Genomic DNA, 25,296 nt, shown 5'->3' on the forward strand with positions numbered 1-25,296 from the left:
GGGATGCAGGATAGAAAACAGGAGGAAGGGAGGCCTCTGAGGAGACTAGTGCTTGATGTATCTACATCTCAGAAGTCCACCAGACCCCTGAGCATCTAGACCTCTGGTCTAGACTTCAGGCAGTGCCTGGGCCCAGCTGACGCCTTGCTTTCTGGCTACACTCTGGGCATTTGCCTGCCTGCTGCTGTCCAGCTCTCGCCACCACTCTCCCCTGTGTTTACTCTCCCTCTTGGCCCAGGACCAATGGGTGATGACTTCCAAACCTTTTCTTCCTCACTAGCGCATGAAGCAAGAGAATAACTCTCCAGGAGGTTTCCTGGAGTTTTTACTCTTAGTAACTACAGGGAAGCAGAAGTAAAATTGACCACTGGGTGTTCATACCTGTTAGAAGAAGTCTTAATATTGGATTCATTCAGTATACATTTATCAAGTATCTACCATGTGCTAGTCATCGTATTAGGAACAAAGAATACAGTAATGAATGAGTCATCCTCCCCCCACCCCTCACCCTGCTTCATGGAGTTTATAGTCTACAGAGGAGATTCTTGTGCAAAGAAATAATTGTACTGCAGTAAAAACAACTTACATGGTGGGGACTATGTGAGGTACTTACAGGCAGTATGAATGCATCCCCAAAGAGGTGACCTTTAGGCTGAGACTTACAGGCTGAGCAGGAGTTTGTGAGGGGCCAGACTGAGGTAGGGAAGGGAGTCCAGGCACAAGTGACACTCAGAGAGCAGTGAGAGAGCCTGACTTGTTTAGGGGCCTACAAGTGGCTCAGTGTCTCTGAAATTTAAGGTGTGTGATGGGAGAGTGGGTGGTGAGACTGTGCAGGTAGGCCACACAGTGAGGAATCAAGCCAAGCCAAAGCATTTGAGCACTTTTCTTTAGAGAACATGGAAGATTTTCGAGTAGAAGGGTAATATGATCATATTTGCTTTCTCAAAAGATGCTTTTGGTAGCGTAGAGCAGTGATTCATAACTGGGAGTGTTTTGCCCTCTGGATGAGACATTAGGCAATGTCTAGAGACTTCTGATTGTCACAACTGGTGGGATGCTACTGGCATCTAGTGCATGGAGGGCAGGGATACTGTCAAACATCCTATAACGCAACAGCACCACAACAAAGAATTATCTGGTCCAAATTGTCTGTCGTGCCAAGGATCAGAAATCCTGGTGTAGAGGACAGATTGGAGGGTCAGACACCTGTGAGAAGGGAATCACAATAGTCCAGGGGAGACATGACTCAGGCCTAAATCAAGACAGTGATAATGGTGATGGAGAGGAATAGACAAATAGGAAAGATAATGAGGATTTACTTAGTCCCTAGTTGATTGATATACCGGGAGAGGAAAAGGGAAGAACAGATTTCTGGCTTGAGCAACTACGTGGATGGAAGAGTCATTAGAGAGGGATTGGAATGATCATGAGTTTAGTTTTGGACAGGTTGGATTTAAGGTGCCTGTGGGATATCCAAGTGGAGATGTTGAGCAGGCATCTGGATGTACAGGTTTGGAGCTCAGAGGAGTGGTGTAGGTCAAAGTGCAGACAATGGTCAAAGTCATGGAAGTGGAAGGGAAGGTCCTGAGGGACTGTATAGAGTGAAAGGGGCCAAGGAGAGATTCCAAGGAGCAACAGTGTGTGAGAACAGGCAGGGAAAGAGGAGGCAGAGGAATCTGTAGAGGGGGAGGCAACAGGAGAAGCAGGAGACATCTGGGAAGGTCAGGATGGGGTGGATGCATTAAGTTTGTGGTCTGGTAGGAACTTAAGAAAATTCACAGATAAGGGTCCTTATTTTCTCCTTGAAATAGCACATTCGATGAGAACTAGGGGTGGATGGGGACAAAAGGAGACAGATGAGCAGGAGAGGAAGCTGACCAATGTTGGGCAGTGAGAGCCTGCTGGAAAGGGAGACTGAGCATATGCAGTGCAACCTCTGAGCAGGAGCCGCACAGGCTGGGAATTTCACTTCTGCCTTGGTCATTTCCAGGCAGTGGCCCCTACGCCTTTTGGGGTCACTTCCTGACAACTTCCCCTGACCACTATTTATTGCTTTTCTTCCTGCCGCGAGTCAGAGGGCAAAGGTCTTTAACAGCTTCTGGAGATGGTGCTGCAGCTGTGTCGCAGCCTGCCTGGATTGATGCAGGGGGATGTTTGTCTCCCGGGACATCTGGGCCCACAGCCATAGTACAGAGTTGGAGCCGGAGTTGTTTCCAGGGTTCAGCCATGACAGGGTCTTAGTGTCTCTCTGGAGGGTAAACAGTGCCACAAATCATTTCTGTCAAGGACCTGGGCAACAAGCAGAAGTCCTTGGCTCGCCTTCTCTCTGAGGAACATTTTCTGGCTAAGAAGAGGGAACCATCCAGGCTGCTCATACAGCATGTCATGACCCTAGGACCCTTGTATCCACAAAGAGTACTTTGTCACAGTCTACAGCAGCCAATACCAGCTAACACACTGTTGGAGGTCCAATGTGCACCCAAGGTATAAAACTTAGTTTGAAGGAAGTTTTTGTTGTAAGGACAATCAGAATGTCCATTTACTCATTTAACAAATATACATAGAGTACTTACTGTGTACCTGGCCCTGTCCTAGGCTCAGAAGCTCTTAGAATGGTGTATCCTGCTGTTCTGGCTCTGTAATGTTCAGAGGCTCCTGACATTGGTGTCCAATAGTTCAACTTTTCTTGAACCAATCTGGGGGATACCCACAAATTAACCAGGAAAGCCTTCCTCTACCTCTTAGTTTCGAGGAACCCCCTGGACTTCATGACCTTGACATCTTGTAAACCTGCCATTCTCTCTCTGTCACTTCCAATGAGGTTGGCTTGAGAGGCAAGGGATGCTACAGGTGCATGAGCCACATCTATAAATCCACAGAACAGACCCGGATCACTCCAGTGATTAGATCCTGATAGCAATCAGATCCCTCTCTGGAATGGCCAAACTCAGGAAAAAGTGGGGCTAGAACATCAGTCCCAGTAATTTCATTGGTTATCTTATGAGATCTGGTGGTGGTTACCAACTCCTTGCAGCCCACCTGAATTTGCAGTCGCTCTCCTCTGTAAGTGCAGGTAGCTACCATATGCAGATTCTGTATTTGTAAGTTTGCCGACTCTCGAAAATATAGTGTAACCGCCCCCCCCTCCCCAAATCAATACTCCTGGAGCTTTTGCAGTCATTCCTGAACATGTGCAGAATGATGAAAAGTTTAAGTGGACTGACGTGCACATTCCAGGCAACGCTCTGCTTTCATACTTCGGCTCATGCTGTAAACAAGGGTCCTTTTCGCGGTCTATTTAGTGCCACATTTTTTGCATTTTTGTCCCTTTTGTTTGGTGATTTTGCTCTTTAAAATGGTCTCCAAGTGTGGTGCTGAAGCACTGCCTAGTGTTCCTAAACCCAAGATGGCTGTGATGTGCCTTCTAAAGACAATGTATGTGTTAGATAAGCTTCATTCAGATATGATTTATAGTGCCATCAGCTGTGCATTCAACGTTAATGAATCAATAATACATGTTACATAAGGTATCTTTAAACAGAAACGTACATAAAACAAGGTTATGTATTGACCAGCTGACAAAAATGTTGTGACCAGATGCTCACAGGAACCTAAAGCAGGTGGTGAGGTCTGAGCTATGATTGGGTTTTGGCCCAAGTCCTACTGGTCCCCTCTGTGTGTCCTCCACCATCCAGAGACTCTGGCACCCAGGTGGCCCAGGGCCTGCTCCTTCTAATTTCCACTTAGCTCTGGCTCTTCTGGTCAAAACGATGGGGCATCACTCACCCCAGCCTCTCCCCAGGTGACAGCCACAGATGCAGACAGTGGTCCATTTGGCCTTCTCTCCTATTCCTTGGGTGCCGGACTTGGGGCCCCAGGGTCTCCCCCGTTCCGCATTGATGCCCACACTGGTGATGTGTGTACGACCCGGACCCTGGACCGAGATCAGGGACCCTCAAGCTTCGACTTCACAGTGACAGCTGTGGATGGGGTGAGTGGGGAGACCGTGGGCCGGTTGGGGTGTTGGGATCAGGTGCTCACCAGAGCCAGACATGGCCCACCTGACTTATGGCTGCCTGTCTTCCTAGGGAGGCCTCAAGTCCATGGTATACGTGAAGGTGTTTGTGTCAGACGAGAATGACAACCCACCTCAGTTTTATCCATGGGAGTATGCTGCCAGTCTGAGTGCCCAGAGTACACCAGGCACAGCTGTGCTGAGGGTGCGAGCCCATGACCCTGATCAAGGGCCCCATGGGCGACTCACCTACCACATCCTGGCTGGCAATAACCCCCCACTCTTTGCCTTGGATGAGCACTCAGGTGAGGATCCTCCCATTCCCAGGGCTTGCCTCTTCCCACCTACTGAAATGAAGGACACCCCCGCCCCCCTTTCCATAACCTTTCTACCTCTGTGCTGTCTCCTTATATATCTGTGCTTCTATCCTTTCTCCCAGGGCTGTTGACAGTGGCCTGGCCCTTGGCCAGACGGGCCAACTCTGTGGTGCAGCTGGAGATTGGGGCTCAGGATGGAGGTGGCCTGCAGGCAGAGCCCAGTGCCCGAGTCAACGTCAGCATTGTGCCTGGAACCCCTGTGCCACCTGTATTTGAGCAACTCCAGTATGTTTTCTCTGTACCAGAGGATGTGGCACCAGGCACCAGTGTGGGCATAGTCCAGGCACGCAATCCACCAGGTATCGTTTATCCGCATTTGGTGCTCTACCCAGATACCCCAACATAACCCTCTCAAAGTACCCTAGAGTATCACACCATAGGTAGCCCCAGTACAAAACATGCAGGTTCCAATCCCCAACACCTCTGTAGGCACAGTACAGGCACTCTGCTCATCCCCAGGCACATAAATTATCACCCTAGTGCCACCCAGCATCCTCTGCCAACACCTGCCCCTTCCCCTAATAGTTTGACAGATATGGGTGTGGACAGTGCTTAGTTAGCCCTCCGTGGACTGTCAGAAAACAGACCCCCAACCCAGTAGGCGCCCCCCATCTCTTTCTTGACTCCTCTCTCATCCCCCTAGGTCGCTTGGGGTCTGTGACCCTTGCCCTATCAGGTGGGGATCCCCGAGGACTCTTCTCCTTAGATGGGGCCTCAGGGCTGTTACAAACACTTCGCCCTCTGGACCGGGAGCTTCTGGGACCAGTGCTGGAGCTGGAGGTGCGGGCAGGCAGCGGAGTGCCCCCGGCTTTTGCTGTAGCTCGGGTGCGTGTGCTGCTGGATGATGTGAATGACAACTCCCCTGCCTTCCCTGCACCTGAAGACACAGTGTTGCTGCCACCAAACACTGCCCCAGGGACCCCCATTTATACACTTCGGGCTCTGGACCCTGATGCAGGCATTAACAGTCGAGTCACCTTTACCCTGCTTGCTGGAGGTGGCGGGGCCTTCACCGTGGACCCCACTACAGGCCATGTACGGCTTATGGGACCTCTGGGGCCCCCAGGGGGACCAGCCCATGAGCTGGAGCTGGAGGCCCGGGATGGAGGCTCCCCACCCCGTACCAGCCACTTTCGACTGCGGGTGGTGGTACAGGACTTGGGGGCCCGTGGGCTGGCTCCTCACTTTGACAGCCCTACCTACCGTGTGGACCTGCCCTCGGGCACCACCCCTGGAACTCAAGTCCTGCAAGTGCGAGCTCAGGCACCAGACGGGGGCCCCATCACCTACCATCTTGCAGCAGATGGGCCAAGCAGCCCCTTTGGCCTGGAACCACAGACTGGTTGGCTATGGGTGCGGGCCGCACTGGACCGCGAGGCCCAGGAGCTGTACACCCTGAAGGTAATGGCAGTGTCTGGATCCAAAGCTGAGTTGGGGCAGCAGACAGGCACAGCCACTGTGAGGGTCAGCATCCTCAACCAGAATGACCACAGTCCCCGCTTGTCTGAGGAGCCCACCTTCCTGGCTGTGGCTGAGAACCAGCCCCCAGGGACCAGCGTGGGCCGGGTCTTTGCCACTGACCGAGACTCAGGACCCAATGGACGTCTGACCTACAGCCTGCGACCACTGTCAGAAGACAGCAAGGCCTTCCGCATCCACCCCCAGACTGGTGAGCACTGGGGCCCGAAATCTGAGACCTCATAGCCTCATCCTCAGACTGATGAATACCCAGATAGAATCCCCAGACCACAGCCTTGAGGACCAGGACTGAGCCTGGACTTTCACCCTGGCATTCCCTCCCACACTCCCTAAACCCCAGCTCCTCATACCTAAACCCTAGCTGCCCCACACATGATCCCTATCCTGCACTCCCAGGAGAAATGACCACACTCCAAACCCTGGACCGAGAGCGGCAGAGCAGCTACCAACTCCTGGTGCAGGTGCAGGATGGGGGGAGCCCACCCCGTAGTACCACAGGCACTGTGCACATCGCAGTACTCGACCTCAACGACAACAGCCCCAGCTTCCTGCAAGCTTCCGGGGCTGCTGGCGGGGGCCTCCCTGTACAGGTATGTGAAGTGGCAGGACCGTGTCCTGAAAAAGTGTGAGAGGCAGTAGGGATCTCCCCATAGAGCTATAGATGTAAGTAAGAGAGATTGACCCTTGGAACAGGTGTGAGAGCAAAAAAAGGGGTGGTGGTGGTGAGGGGAACTTGACCCTGAGATGTCTCAAGAACAGGGGGGACACAGCTTTAGGTGACTTGCATGTCCCTATCAGGTACCAGATCGAGTGCCTCCAGGAACACTGGTGACGACTCTGCAGGCCAAGGATCCAGATGAGGGGGAGAACGGCACTATCCTGTACACGCTAACTGGTATGGGGGGTGGTGTGGAGAGAAGGGGGTTGGTGAGTGACAGCATGACCTGCCCTCTCTGGGACACCTGCCCTCAACCCCTCTTCCTCTGCCTGTCCCCAGGTCCTGGCTCAGAGCTCTTCTCTCTCCACCCTCACTCGGGGGAGCTGCTCACCGCAGCACCCTTGATCCGAGCGGAGCGGCCACACTATGTGCTCACTTTGAGTGCTCATGACCAAGGCAGCCCCCCTCGGAGCTCCAGTCTGCAGCTGCTGGTGCAGGTACGGCTGCCCTTGCTTACTAATCTACCCACTTCTCCTAGGCCACCGCTGTGGGCCCCTCCAAGAGCTACACTTTCACGGAGGCCTTGTGCCCTCTAGTCTAGTCGGGCAGCTCTCACTACCCTTACAGCTACCCAGCGCGCCAGCCCAGACCCCTTCTACCCGGGTCCTCCTGATTCTGTCCTTCCTCCTCGGTCCACGACAGGTGCTTCCCTCCGTCCGCTCGGCCGAGCCCGCCCCGGACCCCTCGGAGCCAGACCCAGCGGCCCCGGTGCCCGTCGTGCTGACGGTGACAGCGGCGGAGGGGCTGCAGCCCGGCTCCCTGCTGGGCTCGGTGGCGGCGCCGGAGCCGGCGGGGGTGGGCGCACTCACCTACACGCTGGTGGGCGGCGCCGACCCGGAGGGCACCTTCGCGCTGGACGCGTCCTCGGGGCGCTTGTACTTGGCGCGGCCCCTCGACTTCGAGGCGGGCCCGGCCTGGCGCGCGCTCACCGTGCGCGCCGAGGGCCCGGGGGGCGCGGGCGCGCGGCTGCTGCGCGTGCAAGTGCGCGTGCAGGACGAGAACGAGCACGCGCCGGCCTTCGCGCGCGACCCGCTGGCGCTGGCGCTGCCGGAGAACCCGGATCCGGGCGCGGCGCTGTACACCTTCCGCGCGTCGGACGCCGACGGCCCGGGCCCCAACAGCGACGTGCGCTACCGCCTGCTGCGCCAGGAGCCGCCCGTGCCCGCGCTCCGCTTGGACGCGCGCACCGGGGCGCTCAGCGCGCCGCGAGGCCTGGACCGGGAGGCCACGCCCGCCCTGCTGCTGCTCGTGGAAGCCACCGACCGGCCCGCCAACGCCAGCCGCCGCCGCGCAGCGCGCGTCTCCGCGCGCGTCTTCGTCACGGACGAGAACGACAACGCCCCGGTCTTCGCCTCGCCGTCCCGTGTGCGCATCCCCGAGGATCAGCCGCCCGGGCCCGTGGCGCTGCACGTGGTAGCGCGGGACCCGGACCTCGGCGAGGCCGCGCGCGTGTCCTATCGCCTGGCAGCCGGCGGGGACGGCTACTTCCGGCTCCACTCGGGCACCGGTGAGTGGGACGCGGAGGAGGTTGGGGCGGGGGGGGGTGCGGGGGTGTGCGGGGAGTGCCGAGGCTTCCTTCCAACCCGCCCTGCCGCCCGCGTAGGCGCGCTCTCCGTGGTGCGGTCCCTGGACCGGGAACAGCGAGCTGAGCACTTGCTGACCGTGGTGGCCTCGGACCACGGCTCCCCACCGCGCTCGGCCACGCAGCTCCTCACTGTCAGTGTCGCCGACGTCAACGACGAGGCACCCGCCTTCCAGCAGCAGGAGTACAGCGTCCTCTTGCGTGAGAACAGCCCTCCTGGCACTTCTCTGCTCACGCTGCGGGCCACCGACCCAGACCTGGGTAAGACCCGAGGGGATGAGTGGAGAGGGTCACTGGGCAAGAAGGGCTATAGCTACCCTCTGATCTCCCTCCATGCTGCCCCTCCTCAGGGGCCAATGGGCAAGTGACTTATGGAGGTATCTCTGGAGAAAGCTTCTCCCTGGACCCAGACACTGGAGTTCTGACGACTCTTCGGGCCCTGGATCGGGAGGAGCAGGAGGAGATCAACCTGACAGGTACGCACTGACCGGACCCCAAAGGCCTGAGGTGTTGTAAGCACCAGCGTTACATGGGCAGAACCCCCAAAATACCTTCTAGAAGCTTCCACCTATTAGAGAACAGCTTGTTATATTTTTGGATCCTTTGGGGGAAGCAAGAGTTGGGTGGATTGCAAGGTGATCGGACTCCCTGGCTGTTGCCATTGTGATCACACAAACTCTGAAATGCATAATGCCACAGTTGTGTCCTGTAGGATTCCCTCAGATTAGACTGTGGCCATCTAATAGAGAAGAAGCATATTGATAGTACCATAGAGGTTAAGTGACTTGTGCAAGCCAACACAGCTTGGAAGTGTTCGAGCCGGGACTTGAACCCACATCTTTTGATACCTCACTTACTGCCTTTTCTGTCACACTACCACTAATCTAAGATACATCTTGCATGTACTAAGTATGAGAAGTGGGAAGAAAAAAGTCTACTGACAAGTATATTTATGTGTACACGTACACACATAAGCGCACACATGCTTGCGGAGCAGGGAGAGATGGACATTCTCTGGTTCATACACGCACCTGGGGAACATGTTGAGTGCCGTGTGTGTTGGTTTCTCCATGGATGGGAGCAGGCTATATATCTTACTGTTTTTGCTTCCCCATAGTGTATGCCCGGGATAGGGGCTCGCCCCCCTTGTTGACCCATGTCACAGTGCGAGTGGCTGTGGAGGATGAGAATGACCATGCCCCAACCTTTGGGAGTGCCCACCTCTCCCTGGAGGTGCCCGAGGGCCAGGATCCCCAAACCCTTACGGTGCTGCGGGCCTCTGACCCAGATGTGGGAGCCAACGGGCAGCTGCAGTACCGCATCTTGGGTGAGAACTGTCCCCACACTCACTAACCCAGCATCCACTTGCCCAGTTCTACTCCTTGTGGGCTTATGTCAGCCTCAGCGTGTCTGGGTTTCCTTTCTCTTGTCTTTGTCTTCTACGTTTTCATTCATGTATGTGTTTCTGAGTGTTTTTTTTCCTCTGCCTCTTTAGCCGATTATGTCCCTCTGTGTCTCTGTTTTTATTTTCCTGTTTCTTTTCTTTTTCTTTCTTCTTTCTCCCTATAGAGCACTTGTTCTCAAACTTTTTGGTCTTAATAACCCATAGTATTCTAAATTTCTGAGAACCTTAAAGGGTTTTTGTTTAAACGATATCAATATTTATTGACATAATAACATGATATAACAAATATGTAATATGAATTCATATTTATAATAAACACGTTAAATCCATATTTATTATATTAGATACTAAAGCTGGGAAAAATTTAAAACGCCATTATAAAACAGCCAGTGAAGTACACTGCTTATGGTATTTCCACATACGTACAAAGAAATATTAGGGCTTCAAATAACTTGTTGGAGAGTACTAAGATTGCAAAGATTATAGGTGTAACTAAAAGGAAGCCAGCAAAAACTGAATGAGTCTCTGAAAATACATGTTCACACTCTAAATTTTCTACCTACGTTCTATTTTTTTAAGATTTTATTTATTTATTCATGAGAGACACAGAGAGAGAGAGGCAGAGAGAAAAGCAGGCCCCTGCAGGGAGCCCAATGTGGGACTCAATCCCAGGACTCCAGGATCACACCCTGGGCGGGAGGCAGGCACTCAACTGCTGAGCCACCCAGGCGTCCCTCTACCTACATTCTAGAAGACCTAAGCATCAATAAACACACTTGCCGTTAACCATCCAAGTTGATATCACATGTCATGCAGTATTTGGACTCTACATTTGTGAGATTCTGAGAATTAAAATGGCATATAATGTTTTAATATTGCTATGAAACCAGTTTTGATCTTATTTACTCCCTGAGAGGAGTCCCCAGGCCACACTCTGAGAACAGCTGCTTTACAGTATCCTCCTTTACTGTCTGTGGTTCTCTTCTCTGCTTTTATCCCAGTTTCTCTTCCCTCTACCCCTTCCCATTTGCTGTTGCCTGTAAATCACCCTCCCTCCCATGGGCTGACACATCTTTGTCTATGTGCACATGTACTTCTCTGCAGATGGGGACTCATCAGGAGCCTTTGTCCTAGACCTAACGTCTGGGGAGTTTGGCACCATGAGGCCACTAGACCGAGAGGTGGAGCCAGCATTCCAGCTGCGGATAGAGGCCCGGGATGGAGGCCAGCCAGCTCTCAGTGCCACCCTGCTTGTGACAGTGACAGTGCTGGATGCCAATGACCATGCCCCAGCCTTCCCTGTGCCTGCCTACTCTGTGGAGGTGCCTGAGGATGCACCAGCAGGGACCCTGTTGCTGCAACTACAGGCTCACGACCCTGATGCTGGGGCCAATGGCCGTGTGACCTACTACCTGGGTACAGGTGCAGCAGGAGCCTTCTTGCTGGAGCCCAGCTCCGGGGAATTACGCACAGCCATAGCCCTAGACAGGGAGCAGTGTTCCAGCTATGCCTTTTCTGTGAGTGCAGTGGATGGTGCAGCTGCTGGGCCCCTGAGCACCACAGTACCTGTCACCATCACAGTGCGTGATGTCAATGACCATGCACCCACCTTCCCCACCAGTCCTCTGAGGCTGCGCCTGCCCCGCCCAGGCCCCAGCCTCAGCACCCCGACTCTGGCTCTGGCCACTCTGCGAGCTGAAGACCGTGATGCTGGTGCTAATGCCTCCATCCTATACCGGCTGGCAGGCACGCCACCTCCTGGCACCACCGTGGACTCTTACACCGGTGAAATACGTGTGGCCCGCTCCCCTGTAGCCCTGGGCCCCCGGGATCGTGTCCTTTTCGTCGTAGCCACTGATCTCGGCCGTCCAGCTCGTTCTGCCACCGGTGTGGTCATTGTTGGGCTGCAGGGGGAGTCCGAGCGTGGACCCCGTTTTCCTCGGGCTACTAGTGAAGCCATGCTCCGTGAGAATGCACCCCCAGGTGGGTCCCTTCCCATGTCTCCCGCCTTTGTATCTTTTTTTTTTCGACATAAAAAGCATTTCTAAATTTATTTTTTTTCTTTTTTTTTTGTATATTTTTTATTGGAGTTCAGTTTGCCAGCATATAGTATAACACCCATTGCTCATCCTGTCAAGTGCCCCCCTCAGTACCCATCACCCAGTCACCCCATTCCCCCGCCCACCTCCCCTTCCACTACCCCTTGTTCGTTTTCCAGAGGTAGGAGTCTCTCATGGTTTGTCACCCTCTCTGACTTTTCCCACTCATTTTCTCTCTTTTCCCCTATAATCCCTTTCACTATTTTTTTATATTCGCCATATGAGTGAAACCATATAATGATTGTCCTCCGATTGACTTACTGTACTCAACATAATACCACCCTGAAAGCACCCGATCTCCTCTGATCTCAGAAGCTAAGCAGGGTTGGGCCTGATTAGTACTTGGATGGGAGACCAGCTTTGTATCCTTGAATGGGCTGGGGTTACTCGCTAAAAATGTGTCATAAACTCCCTCAGTCTAGTGCTAGCAGTCCAACCAATACCATCCTCTCTGCAGGGACTCCCATTATCTCCCCTAAGGCTGTCCATGCAGGGGGCTCAAATGGACCCATCATCTACAGCATTCTCAGTGGGAATGAGAAAGGGACATTCTCCATCCAGCCTAGTACAGGTAAGGGGCAGGAGCAGGGGCCCTGTGAGGGGACAGCTCCTGGGGGAGCTCCTCACTGGGCCCCAGAAGGCCCTGGTTGGGGAGAGGCTGCCCTTGAGGAAGGGGCATCAGAGAGGGAGGCTCCAGGGCAAGCAAGGGTTGTCGGTGATGCTTTTTGCTTCCCCTCACCCCCTACCGCAGGAGCCATCACAGTTCGCTCGGCAGAGGGGCTGGACTTTGAGGCGAGCCCACGACTGCGACTGGTGCTACAGGCAGAGAGCGGGGGAGCCTTTGCCTTCTCCGTGCTGACCCTAACCCTGCAAGATGCCAATGACAATGCTCCCCGCTTCCTGCGGCCCCACTACGTGGCCTTCCTGCCTGAGTCTAGGCCCTTGGAGGGACCCCTGCTGCAGGTGTGGGACGTGATGGGAAGATGAGGGGCAGGGCTGGCTGCCGGACTTGTCTGTGGCCAGCCCAGTGCCAGCAGCCTCCTTTTCCCACCAGGTGGAGGCAGATGACTTGGACCAAGGCCCCAGCGGACAGATCTCCTACAGCCTGGCTGCATCCCAACCAGCACGCGGATTGTTCCACGTAGACCCAGCCACAGGCACTATTACTACCACAGCCATCCTGGACCGTGAGATCTGGGCTGAAACACGGTAAGGCCTGGCTTGGTAGATTGCAAGATCCCAACATGGGTCCATGCAGTTTCAAGGCCTGCCCTGAATCCCTCTCAATCCCTAGGCTACATTCTCAGGTCTGTCGTGAGTCCTTCCAGCCCTGCCTGTGGTTCTCCCTTATCCCCAGGCCCCACCCCTGATTGTTTTCTGTGTCCAGGCTGGTACTGATGGCCACAGACAGAGGAAGTCCAGCCCTGGTGGGCTCAGCTACCCTGACAGTGATGGTCATCGATACTAATGATAATCGTCCCACCATCCCCCAGCCCTGGGAGCTCCGAGTGTCAGAAGGTGAGGACTCAGTAAAGCGAGAGGTACAAAGGGTGGTGGAGCAGCACATCCCCCCTCCTTGGGGCTCCAGGGGTGTCTAGGACCACACCAAATACTTGTCCCCTGTATTACAGATGCACTCTTGGGCTCAGAGATTGCACAGGTAACAGGGAATGATGTGGACTCAGGACCGGTGCTGTGGTATGTGCTGAGCCCATCTGGACCCCAGGATCCCTTCAGCATAGGTCGCTATGGAGGCCGCCTCTCACTCACGGGCCCCCTGGACTTTGAGCAGCGTGACCGCTACCACCTGCAACTGCTGGCACATGACGGGCCTCACGAGGGCCATGCTAACCTCACGGTGTTTGTGGAGGATGTCAATGACAATGCACCTGCCTTCTCGCAGAGCCTCTACCAGGTACTGATGCCCCTAGATGACCCCACACCTGAGCCCAGGGTTGTTCACGTTGGAAGGAAGTGCCAAGGCCAGAAGGGTCTGAGGTGGGATGGATGTTGGAAATGACCTGGGGATGGGAGGGTCCCATCTCTAAGTCAGCTGTCTGAGTCCTAGGAACTGTGTCTAGGTTCTTCATCCTGTGCCCAGAAATGGAGGAAGGTGGGCAGTTTGAACACCGAGTATGGGCTTCAAGCTGGCATGGATGCCAAGCAGGGTTCATGGGATCAAGCTCCAGAAATAAGCTAAGTGGACAGTAGGGCAGCTGGGAAATTTGGCCATAAACATTTGTCCTCACCCCTCAGGTGACACTGCTTGAACACACACCTCCAGGCAGTGCCATTCTCTCCGTCTCTGCCACTGACCAGGATTCGGGTGCCAATGGTCACATTTCCTACCACCTGGCTTCCCCTGCTGAGGGCTTCAGTGTTGACCCCAACAATGGTACGTTCTTCCCAGGATCTGATCCCTTATCTTTGACAGCAGTGGGCCATATTTTGACCTCATTCCTAGAATCTCTTGCCTGAACCCTTAACTCCTGGATCTCTGACCCAGTGAGAACATTTCCCCTGCTTTGTCTCTATTTTAAGCCCCATCCTGACTGCATATCTAGAAGCCATTTCATGAATCTTGGAGACCATTTCATAAACTCCCAGCACACAGACCATCCCCTAGAATCAGACTTCCAAGGCCATTTCCTAGGCCCCGAAGGATCACCCTATGCTCACCTATAGCTTCTGCTGAATGCATATTTCTCTCCATTCCCTTCTCATCGCAGGGACCTTGTTCACAACAGTGGGAACAGTGGCCTTGGGCCATGAGGGGCCAGGAGTGGTGGACGTAGTACTGGAAGCACGAGATCATGGGATGCCAGGCCGGGCAGCACGAGCCACAGTGCATGTGCAGCTGCAAGACCAGAATGACCACACCCCTAGCTTCACATTGCCACACTACCGTGTGGCTGTAACTGAAGATCTGCCCCCTGGTTCCACCCTGCTCACCTTGGAGGCCACAGATGCCGATGGAAGCCGCACTCATGCCACCGTGGACTATAGCATTGTCAGTGGTAACCGGGGCCGAGTCTTCCAGCTGGAACCCCGGCTGGCTGAGACTGGGGAAGGTGGTGGACTAGGCCCCCGGGCACTGGGCTGCCTGGTGCTACTTGAGTCTCTAGACTTTGAAAGCCTAACCCAGTATAATTTAACTGTGGCTGCAGCTGACCGGGGGCAGCCACCTCGCAGTTCAGCTGTGCCTGTGACCGTCACTGTGCTGGATGTCAATGACAACCCACCTGTCTTTACTCGAGCGTCATACCGCATGGCAGTTCCCGAGGACACACCTGTTGGAGCTGAGCTGCTGCATGTGGAGGCCTCTGATGCTGACCCGGGTCCTCATGGCCTTGTGCGTTTCACCCTTAGCTCAGGCGATCCTTCTGGGCTCTTTGAACTGGATGAGAACTCAGGTGCCTTGCGACTCGCCCGCCCCCTGGACTGTGAGACCCAGGCTCGACATCAGCTTGTAGTGCAGGCTGCTGACCCTGCTGGGGCACACTTTGCTCTGGCACCAGTGACCATCGAGGTCCAGGATGTGAATGACCATGGCCCAGTCTTCCCGCTGAGCTTGCTCAGCACCAGCCTGGCAGAGAACCAGCCTCCAGGCACTCTTGTGACCACTCTGCATGCGATTGATGGGGATGCAGGAGCTTTCGGGAGGCTCCGCTATACCCTGTTGGAGGCTGGGCCAGGGCCTGAGGGCCGAGAGGCATTTGCACTGAACAGCTCAACAGGGGAGTTGCGGGCACGAGTGGCCTTTGACTATGAGCACACAGGAAGCTTCCAGCTGCTGGTGGGTGCGGCTGATGCTGGGAATCTCTCAGCCTCAGTCACTGTGTCAGTGCTGGTGACAGGGGAGGATGAGTATGACCCAGTGTTCCTGGCTCCAGCTTTCCACTTCCAAGTGCCAGAAGGTGCCCGGCGTGGCTACAGCCTGGGTCATGTGCAGGCCACAGATGAGGATGGAGGTGCCGATGGCCTGGTGCTCTATTCCCTTGCCACCTCTTCCCCCTATTTTGGTATCAACCAAACTACAGGTGCCCTGTACCTTCGAGTGGACAGCCGGGCACCAGGCAGCGGAACAGGCACTTCTGGGAGTGGAGGCCGGACACGGCGTGAGGCACCACGGGAGCTGAGGCTGGAGGTGGTGGCACGGGGGCCTCTGCCTGGATCCCGGAGTGCCACAGTGCCTGTGACCGTGGATATCACCCACACTGCACTGGGCCTGGCACCTGACCTCAACCTGCTATTGGTGGGGGCTGTGGCAGCCTCCCTGGGAGTTGTGGTTGTGCTTGCACTAGCAGCCCTGGTCCTAGGCCTGGTACGGGCCCGTAGCCGCAAGGCTGAGGCAGCACCTGGTCCAATGTCACAGGCAGCACCCCTGTCCAGTGGCTCTCTGCAGAAGCTAGGCCGAGAGCCACCCAGCCCACCACCCTCAGAACACCTCTATCACCAGACTCTCCCTAGCTATGGTGGGCCAGGAGCTGGAGGACCCTACCCCCGTGGTGGCTCTTTGGACCCTTCACACTCAAGTGGCCGAGGCTCAGCAGAGGCTGCGGAGGATGACGAGATCCGCATGATCAACGAATTCCCAAGAGTGGCCAGTGTGGCTTCTTCCTTGGCTGCCCGTGGCCCCGACTCAGGCATCCAACAGGATGCAGATGGACTGAGTGACACATCCTGCGAGCCACCTGCCCCTGACACCTGGTATAAGGGCCGCAAGGCAGGGCTGCTGCTGCCAGGTGCAGGAGCCACTCTGTACCGAGAAGAGGGCCCACCAGCCACTGCCACAGCCTTCCTAGGGGGCTGTGGCCTGAGCCCTGCACCCACCGGGGACTATGGCTTCCCAGCAGATGGCAAGCCATGTGTGGCAGGTGCACTGACAGCCATCGTGGCTGGTGAGGAAGAGCTCCGTGGCAGCTATAACTGGGACTACCTGCTGAGCTGGTGCCCTCAGTTCCAGCCACTGGCCAGCGTCTTCACAGAGATTGCCCGGCTCAAGGATGAAGCTCGGCCATGTCCCCCAGCTCCCCGTATTGATCCACCACCCCTCATCACTGCTGTGGCCCACCCAGGAGCCAAGTCTGTGCCCCCTAAGCCAGCCAGCACAGCAGCAACCCGGGCCATCTTCCCACCAGCCTCTCACCGCTCCCCCATCAGCCACGAAGGCTCCCTATCCTCAGCTGCCATGTCCCCCAGCTTCTCCCCTTCACTGTCTCCTCTGGCTGCTCGCTCACCCGTTGTCTCACCATTTGGGGTGGCCCAGGGCCCCTCAGCCTCCGCACTCAGCGCAGAGTCCGGCCTGGAGCCACCTGATGACACGGAGCTGCACATCTAGCTGTGGCCCAGGCTGGGCCCCGACCTGGGATGCGCACAGTGTCCCCAATGCAGGCCCCATCTGAGCCTGCCCTGGGCAGCCTCGGACCATGATTGACCACAGGGGAGGCCAGCTCCCCATCCTAAACTCCAGTGGGGGCAGGTCCCACATCTCACCCTGGTCCTGTCAGAGCACCAGTCAAATAGAGGTCCTATTGGCCACGGACCTGGGGCCAGGTCCAATGTGGGGAGAAATATGAAGGAGGCAGCAGCTCTGGGTTCTCCTCAGTGAGGGCTTCCTGCCTTGTGCCAGCACCCTGAGGTGGAGCTGAGACTTTATTTATTGGGGGGTAGGGGGAATGGGGGAGGCCCCTCCAACCTGTTTGGGCCCAGCTCCTTTGGGTTCCACTAACACCCCTGCCCCTGCACAGAACCAAGTGCCAATTCTCACTCTGGAGCCTTAATAAACTGCAGTTTGTATCTAGTGTCCGGCTGTATTCTGTGGGGGCCATTGGGATGGGGGACGATTGCAAGGCACCTGATGTATTGTGGACACCCTAGAGAGGCACAGAGGGGTGGTGGGCATGGGGCCTCTAGGGTGGGGATGGCCCTGGGAGCCTAGCCTGAGGCTGACCTCACATCTCTGCAGCGGGCCTTTCCCTCTCACAAGGTCCAGGAGGCAGACAGGGCTTCCTTGTGGCTGGGATCTAGAGAGGGATTGGCTGGGTGGGGAAAGATGACCAGCTTTAGGCCTGAGGGTCTACGTGTAGTAAGAGCTCACGGAAGGCCGCACGGGGCTCCCTTCTGAGCATTGTGCCTGCTTTATTTCTGTCCGTGTTCACCGCAACCCTAGGAGGCAGAGCACTTTAAATACAACAGCTTCCGCGTTCTGAAGGAAGCCTAGGCTCTGAGAGGTTGGGTGGCTCTCCTGATACCTACAGCGAACCATGAATCCCGTCCGTGGGTCTGTGTGCCTGGGAGCCCGTCCTCAAGCACTGCCCTTTACCCCGCGGTGAGAGCTGGCCGGACTCCGGCAGCAGGGGGGAGCCCTGGACTAATCCAGAGCTCACCGCCAGAGGAAGGATCTGGGTGGCAGCACTTAGGACCACCCACTTGAAGGAGGAGCCAGCATGGGCAGTAGTTTCCAGGCGGCGCGTGGTGTGGCGGTGGAACATAGGGTTCATGTGATCTGTCACATGACAGTGGATCTCCAGAAAGGCAAAATGAGACTCCGAACCTGGTGAGAAATGAGGGGGCTCCGGGAGGAGGGGATTATGTTTGTTGGAGGGTGGGGATACACTGGCCGTCCGGCTCCCGCTGAAACCCGCCTGCTGCCTCTGCAGCCTCCTAGGGCTCCTTGCTCTCTGTGTCGCCAGCAAATGCAGTTACAGCCCGGAGCCAGACCAGCAGCGGACGTGAGTTGACTCAGCACAGACTGCCCCCTCCCCTGTGCCCTGTCCTGTGCCCACTGCCTTGGCTCCAGCCTCCTTCACCCCATTACCAGCTCCTGGTACCCCCTCCGTAGTCTTATTCCCAGGTTCCCAGGCTCAGTCTCCAAGCATTCACCTCCTGTGAGTCATATCTGCCTCTGGGATCCTACCCCAGGTCTCAGCCCCTGATCCTGAACCTTCCATGACTGATACTTCCCATCCCCCCCACTAACAAAGGCCATGTTCCTGACCTCTGACCCTGCAGGCTGCCCCCAGGCTGGGTGTCCCTGGGCCGTGTAGATTCTGAGGAAGAGCTGAGTCTCACCTTTGCCCTGAGACAGCAGAACGTGGAAAGATTGTCCAAGCTGGTACAGGCTGTGTCGGATCCTGGCTCTCCTCATTATGGTGCCTATCGGGAGAGGGACTGGGGCTGGGATGTGGGATGCAGTGGAGGGACTCAGGGCTGGGCTGAGTGTGGGATGGTGCACATAATGTCAGGGTCATGCTCTTCGTGCCTGGGGAGGCGGTGATATAGGGAAGTTGAATAGCAGTGGTTAGTGGCTCTCGTTGAAGTTTCTGAATTTAAAAAAAAGTGAACTAGAAATAAACTGTCCAAAATTCACTCAAATTCTTTTCCCCAAAACTTTTCACCTGTGTTTATCAGGCTAGTAACCTGAAAGTTAGGAGCCCAGGCTGTGTGATCAAATCTGAATTCAAATTCTGACTCTACTCCTTATCAGCTACCAGACAGATGGAGAAGTGGTAGTGTCGAGTACAGACGGGTGCTCATCAGCTCAATTCCTTCGCCACCCTCAGTCCAACCCACGCCCATGTCCTCCTCCAGTCAGACTCTAGGGCTGTCATTTCCAGTTCTGAAGCTCTGAAAGAGCCTTTGGAGTCATCCACTCTTTACCATTGCTTGTTACCGCCAACTCATTTGTTTATTCTTGCATCCAGACTGCTGCCCAGGCCCCTCAGGGGTCCGTAGTCTCATCTGCTCCACCTCACTCCCCACCCTGCTCCCTACTCTACTCCAAAACAGTGTTCTGCTCCAGTGGTCATGCTGGATAGTGTCCCTCCCTGGCACGAAGCCCTTCATGGTTGGGGGGGGGGGGGAGTCTCAGATTCACCCCGGAGCTGTGTGCATGGCACTGTGCAGGAAAGTAGTGACTCACTGTCATGTTTAGCTTAAAATCAACAAGTATGAAAACTGGAACTGAATTAGATGTCATCTTATAATTGGTTCTGAAAGTTTTGAAAACTTTTACTGGAAATAAACTTAATATGGAAAATTTTAATTTCTTAACTTCATGTGTTGTTTATGATCATGAAAATACACGCTTTGATGCAGTATTTGCAATGTTCTGGCCTTTAAGGTAAATCGGTATTTCTGGCCATGGCATTCCAAGTCTCCTCAGCCTTTTCTTTCCCTGGCCCCCAAATGTAGCTTGCACCTGCATAGCCTGCCTTTTTGCTAGAAAGTTCCCACCTATCCCTTGAGACCCTGTTCCAGGTTCTCTGGGAAGTCCCAATGTCTCCTGGTTGAGGTCCAAAATGGGCAACCTGGAAAAGCAAGATCCTCTACTGAATCCCTGCAGGAAAATACCTGACCCTAGAGGATGTGGCTGAACTGGTCCGGCCATCACCACTGACCTTCCGCACAGTCCAAAAATGGCTCTCAGCAGCTGGAGCCCGGAACTGCCACTCGGTGACCACACAAGACTTTCTGACTTGCTGGCTGAGTGTCCGGTGAGAGGGAGTGATTGCCCCATGGAGGGTACCAATCATCCCATCAGGGAGACGAGTCACTCCAATGGGAGATGGCTGAGAGCTGGCGGGAGCTTGTGGGTGAGAGCTAACACACGGGGAGACGAGGATGAGCAGTGATGCTCAGGTGGCCTCAGCTCTGGTCTGTACTGCTCTCTGACCTCTGTTCTCTGATCTCTGACCTCCAGACAGGCAGAACTGCTCCTCTCTGGGGCTGAGTTTCATCGCTATGTGGGGGGACCTACAGAGATCCATGTTATAAGGTCCCTACGTCCATACCAGCTCCCGAAGGCCTTGGCCCCTCATGTGGACTTTGGTAACAACCAATGGGGTTGGTGAGGGTTGAAGCAGACAGAGTCAGGGGCTGGAAAAATTTAGGTGCCGTGGGGGGCTTGGGGTGGGATCAATGGTAAAGTGGGAATTGGAGTCTAAAAGATCTCCTCCTCAAGCCTGACCTCTCCCCACAGTGGGCGGGCTGCACCGCTTCCCCCCCACATCATCCCTGAGGCAACGCCCTGAGCCACAAGTGTCAGGGACTGTTGGCCTGCACCTGGGGGTGACCCCATCTGTGATCCGTCAGCGATACAACTTGACAGCACAAGATGTGGGCTCTGGCACAACCAACAACAGCCAAGCCTGTGCCCAGGTGAGCCAGGCAGAGAATTCCAGGGTCCTAACACCCTACATGTCTCCCCAGGTTGGGCTTGCTCTCTGACTCCTCCCCTGGGTTCTCACCCTCTAACTGGAACAACATCCCCTGCCCTGACTTTGGGGCTGCATCCTCTGACCCATGATATCTGCTCTGATTCCTTTTGTAGTTCCTGGAGCAGTATTTCCATGCGTCAGACCTGGCTGAATTCATGCGCCTCTTTGGTGGGAACTTTGCACACCAGGCATCGGTAGCCCGTGTAGTTGGACAGCAGGGCCGGGGCCGGGCTGGGATCGAGGCCAGTCTAGATGTGGAGTACCTGATGAGTGCCGGTGCCAACATCTCCACCTGGGTCTACAGTAGCCCTGGTACTGCCAAGGGGGACTGGTGGGTGGGGAAAGGGGTGGTGGTGAGTGGTGATTACTGCTCCCGCAAGGGAATCCCATGAGCTAGACAGAGATCCTGACAACGTCCTTGTGTTCCTTCCCTTCCCCTAAATCCAGGCCGGCATGAGTCACAGGAGCCCTTCCTGCAGTGGCTCCTGCTGCTCAGTAATGAGTCAGCCCTGCCACATGTGCACACTGTGAGCTATGGAGATGACGAGGACTCCCTCAGCAGCGCCTACATCCAGCGGGTCAACACTGAGTTCATGAAGGCAGCCGCTCGGGGTCTGACCCTGCTCTTTGCCTCAGGTGACCTCCCACTCTAAACTTAGACCCTTCTGGAATCCAGGCATTTTGACCCCACAGAGACCCTTGTGATCTCTGACTTATAATCTGAACTCACCAGGGACCCGGATCTGACCTCTAAACTCTGAGCTCTTGCAGCAATGACTGTTTAATTTCTTCTCTGACATCCGAACCCACATATCAAGCTCTGACCCATTGATCTGAATGCTAAACTTGCTCTTTCTCTCAGGTGACAGTGGGGCTGGGTGTTGGTCTGTCTCTAGAAGACACCAGTTCCGTCCCAGCTTCCCTGCCTCCAGGTAAGCACTCCAGCCCACCTCTTACCTGTGACCGCCAATCTTTCATCTATGACCTCATGATCTGGAACCTTTGCCTTGACCCCACCAGGTGCTCCTGTAGCTTAAGACCTCAGTTTAACTGGCTCTGGTTGCTGCATTCCCCTCTTCTTCCTATAGATCTAGGTCCCATGGCCTCTAAGTAGAACAAAGTTCCCAGTATTCCTCTTCCTTAGTTCCCAGGCATCAGAGTAGAAGATTTGGTGAATGTTCTATAGAGAAAAGTATGCACTGTCACCTCAGGCCCACGCCTTGAGGGCTTCGTCTTCCCCATGTACCTGCTTCCCCACAGAGTCCAGCCCCTCTAGCAAGACCTAGCCCATACTCCCCCATCTCCACATATTTTGGAGGTCCCCTTGAGACCACCACAATCTGAATGCTGTTTTCTGCTCTCAGCCCCTATGTCACCACGGTGGGAGGCACATCCTTCCAGAATCCATTTCGAGTCACAACTGAGATTGTTGACTATATCAGTGGTGGCGGCTTCAGCAATGTGTTCCCACAGCCTTCATACCAGGTATGTATGTGTATTTATGGGGATAGATGGTAGGAGGGATCCTCAGTTAAGCAGACCATACTCACTCAACAACACCTTTCAGGAGGAAGCTGTGGCCCAGTTCCTGAGCTCCAGTCCCCACCTACCACCATCTAGTTATTTCAATGCCAGTGGCCGTGCCTATCCAGACGTGGCTGCACTCTCCGATGGCTACTGGGTGGTCAGTAACAGCGTGCCCATTCCATGGGTGTCTGGCACCTCGGTAAGAATCAGCCTGGCTCCAAACCCCCTCTCAGGAACTATCCTCATCCTCTACTAAGACCTTGCACCCAGAACCCCTGCCTCCTCTAAGACCTCTGATCCTTTTAAACATCCGTCCCTGTCCCTGAGGGGCAGCCCGAGTGGCTCAGCGGTTTAGCGCCACCTTCGGCCCAGGTTGTGATCCTAGAGGCCTGGGATCCCACGTCGGGCTCCCTGCATGAAGCCTGCTTCTCCCTCTGCCTGTGTCTCTGCCTCTCTCTCTCTCTCACTCTGCGTCTCTCATGAATAAATAAAATCTTAAAAAAAAATCCATCCCCCAAATCCAATCACTTTGAACCCCTAACCTCTACTTATACTCTTACTCTTGCAGGCTTCTACTCCAGTGTTTGGTGGGATCCTATCCCTGATAAATGAACATAGACTCCTCAGTGGCCTCCCTCCTCTTGGCTTTCTCAACCCAAGGCTCTACCAGCAGCGTGGGGCAGGACTCTTTGATGTGAGTATGGAAGGGAAAGGAAGGTGTGGACATTTTCATGAATATGGGGAGTGCAAACATGAACTTGAGGGGAGTTCTGATGGGGTCCTGAAATATGAATACAGGGGGCTTAGTCTGTAAGTACTGGTACAGACAGGCAGCCCCAGATCTGATGCCCACCTTCTCCCTAGGTAACCCGTGGCTGCCATGAATCCTGTCTGAATGAAGAGGTGCAGGGTCAGGGGTTCTGCTCTGGCCCTGGCTGGGATCCTGTGACAGGCTGGGGAACACCCAACTTCCCAGCTCTGCTGAAGGCACTAATCAAACCTTGACCCTTTCCTGCCTGGAGAGTGAACTGGTCCCCTGCCCCATAGCTGGTGGCTTGGTCTCTAATTCTGCACTGTCGGAAGGCCTGTTGAACCCTCAACCATAGACTGCAACAGACAGCTTATTTCCCTAACCCTGAAATGCTGTGAGCTTGACTTGACTCCTAACCCTACCCTGCTCCATCATGCTCAGGTCTTCCTACTCCGGCCTCATGTTCCTCTACAGATGCTATAACCAGTACTGATTGGGAGCCTCCCCTCCCCTAACTCCCCTCCCCCATTTCTCCTTTCTCTCTTCAACCAGGCTTTTTCAAATAGCTGTCTACGCTGTCTGTGTACACTATTTCACTTGACGTTCTCTTCTCAGTTTATTGCAGTGAGACCTCTGCTCTCACATTTTCACTCTTTCCTCCCCTGACAATGACAAACATTGGCCGTCCTGCTGCATCATCCAGTGCACACTTGCTAATCTTTGCTTTATGGTCTCTCTGTCCCAGCTATCCATTTCCTCTCCTTCTTTAGCCTTCAGGGCTTAACCTCTTTTCTGACCATTCCCACTTCCTCCTTCATTCCCCCTTCCTCTTTTCTTCCTCATTGAATGTTTGTACCATTACTTCATCTTTAGTCTTTTGCTCTTCTCAGTCTACCCAATATTCCCTGGAACAAATCAGTCACCCGTATCTACAGCCATCACCATCTCACTAAATCAGACTTTCTATCTGACAATGATTGATACCTCAAGTGCAAGATGTGTGATACTCAATACTTCATCTCCCTCCTTCCCAATTCCAGACCATTTTCTTGTGTTCCGTCTTGGTAAATGATACTGTGCTTTTTCCGAACAAGCCAGAAGCCTAAGTGTTAGCCTAGACTCACTTTCCTTCACCTCCCCCTCCCCCTTACCACTGTCAATTAATAAGTCCTACCGACTTCCCCTTTTAAATACATCTTTATCAATCCATAAGTCCTGCCAATTGTATTTCCTAAATGTATCTAGCCCTCATTTACTTCTTTCCATCTCTACTGCTACTACATTAGCTTAGGACTGTATCTTCTCTCCTCTGAATTGTAGGAGGCCCTTGCCAAAGGTGTCCTTACTTCCTGCCCATCCGCAAAATCGTTTTTTCAGAGTAAAATGCAAATCCCATCAGGTCATTTACTTAAGACCCTTCAAAGGTTACTGATGCAATTCTGGCTTTTTGCTATGACTCACAAACCTGATTCTTCCCTTGCCATTTGTTCCTGAGTACCAAATTGTTTATCTTCTCTTGTTCCCCCTCCCGGCTCTGCACACACTTTCACTTTTCCTCAAGGTAGTCTATGCCCTTAACATGTCCCTCGACTCCCTTTACCTGGTTCATTTCCAGTTCTCTTTAAAAACTCAGAAGTCATATCCTCCTGTGAACCTTTTGACTCCCTGAAGGTAGCTCATTTTTGTGTAGCAGAAAAATCCTGGGTTTTTAAAAACAGACCTATTTGATACTTGGTTCTGACGTAGACTAGGACAGAGCCTTGGACAGGTACATCTCCCCGAGTCTTTTCCCTCCTCTGTTAAGGGGGCATATCAATACCTGCGTCGCACAGTAATCAGGGAATAATTAAGTGGAATAAAGTTGATAGAGTGCCTGACACAAAGAAGTAGGCGGCAGATGTTAGTCCCCTTCCTCCTTTGCACTGCATACTGTGTCTACCTCTAGTATTGTAACTCCAATGTAGGACTGAAAATGCCAGCTAACCTGTTTGCCTCCCCGACTGTCAGCGCCGAGAGGACGAGAGTCTCGTCCTGCTTAACTTTGTACTCCCAGGCCCTCGCTCAGGATGGGCAAATAGGAATTAAATAAATGTGTGTTGCGTTGAACACCCCCCCACACACA

General features: G+C 54.3%; 2 protein-coding genes across 3 annotated transcripts in view; both read left to right on the forward strand.

Annotated features, from left to right (window-relative positions):
* The window catches only part of DCHS1 (dachsous cadherin-related 1), a 34,770-nt gene extending 17,296 nt beyond the window's left edge, over window positions 1–17,474 (forward strand). For both annotated transcript variants that reach the window (XM_077866673.1, XM_077866674.1), the window contains exons 3-21: window positions 3,803–3,991; window positions 4,089–4,320; window positions 4,455–4,691; window positions 5,036–6,061; window positions 6,268–6,461; window positions 6,670–6,766; window positions 6,869–7,026; window positions 7,232–8,096; window positions 8,193–8,432; window positions 8,522–8,647; window positions 9,289–9,498; window positions 10,681–11,559; window positions 12,133–12,246; window positions 12,427–12,638; window positions 12,730–12,884; window positions 13,063–13,193; window positions 13,307–13,590; window positions 13,932–14,070; window positions 14,405–17,474. In XM_077866673.1, the coding sequence (XP_077722799.1) occupies window positions 3,803–3,991; window positions 4,089–4,320; window positions 4,455–4,691; window positions 5,036–6,061; window positions 6,268–6,461; window positions 6,670–6,766; window positions 6,869–7,026; window positions 7,232–8,096; window positions 8,193–8,432; window positions 8,522–8,647; window positions 9,289–9,498; window positions 10,681–11,559; window positions 12,133–12,246; window positions 12,427–12,638; window positions 12,730–12,884; window positions 13,063–13,193; window positions 13,307–13,590; window positions 13,932–14,070; window positions 14,405–17,016 (8,100 nt within the window). In that variant the 3' untranslated portion in view covers window positions 17,017–17,474. The remainder of the gene's footprint in view (window positions 1–3,802; window positions 3,992–4,088; window positions 4,321–4,454; window positions 4,692–5,035; window positions 6,062–6,267; window positions 6,462–6,669; window positions 6,767–6,868; window positions 7,027–7,231; window positions 8,097–8,192; window positions 8,433–8,521; window positions 8,648–9,288; window positions 9,499–10,680; window positions 11,560–12,132; window positions 12,247–12,426; window positions 12,639–12,729; window positions 12,885–13,062; window positions 13,194–13,306; window positions 13,591–13,931; window positions 14,071–14,404) is intronic.
* A 612-nt stretch (window positions 17,475–18,086) lies between these two features.
* On the forward strand, window positions 18,087–25,296 carry TPP1 (tripeptidyl peptidase 1). Its single transcript, XM_077866677.1, has 13 exons — window positions 18,087–18,234; window positions 18,338–18,409; window positions 18,690–18,829; window positions 20,023–20,173; window positions 20,380–20,507; window positions 20,659–20,837; window positions 21,010–21,208; window positions 21,344–21,532; window positions 21,759–21,828; window positions 22,261–22,381; window positions 22,464–22,622; window positions 22,992–23,117; window positions 23,288–25,296. The coding sequence occupies exons 1-13, from the start codon at window positions 18,125–18,127 to the stop codon at window positions 23,426–23,428; spliced, it is 1,785 nt and encodes a 594-aa protein (XP_077722803.1). The 5' UTR covers window positions 18,087–18,124; the 3' UTR covers window positions 23,429–25,296.

This window comes from Canis aureus, chromosome 23 (assembly GCF_053574225.1).
Source record: "Canis aureus isolate CA01 chromosome 23, VMU_Caureus_v.1.0, whole genome shotgun sequence".
NCBI lineage: Eukaryota > Metazoa > Chordata > Mammalia > Carnivora > Canidae > Canis > Canis aureus.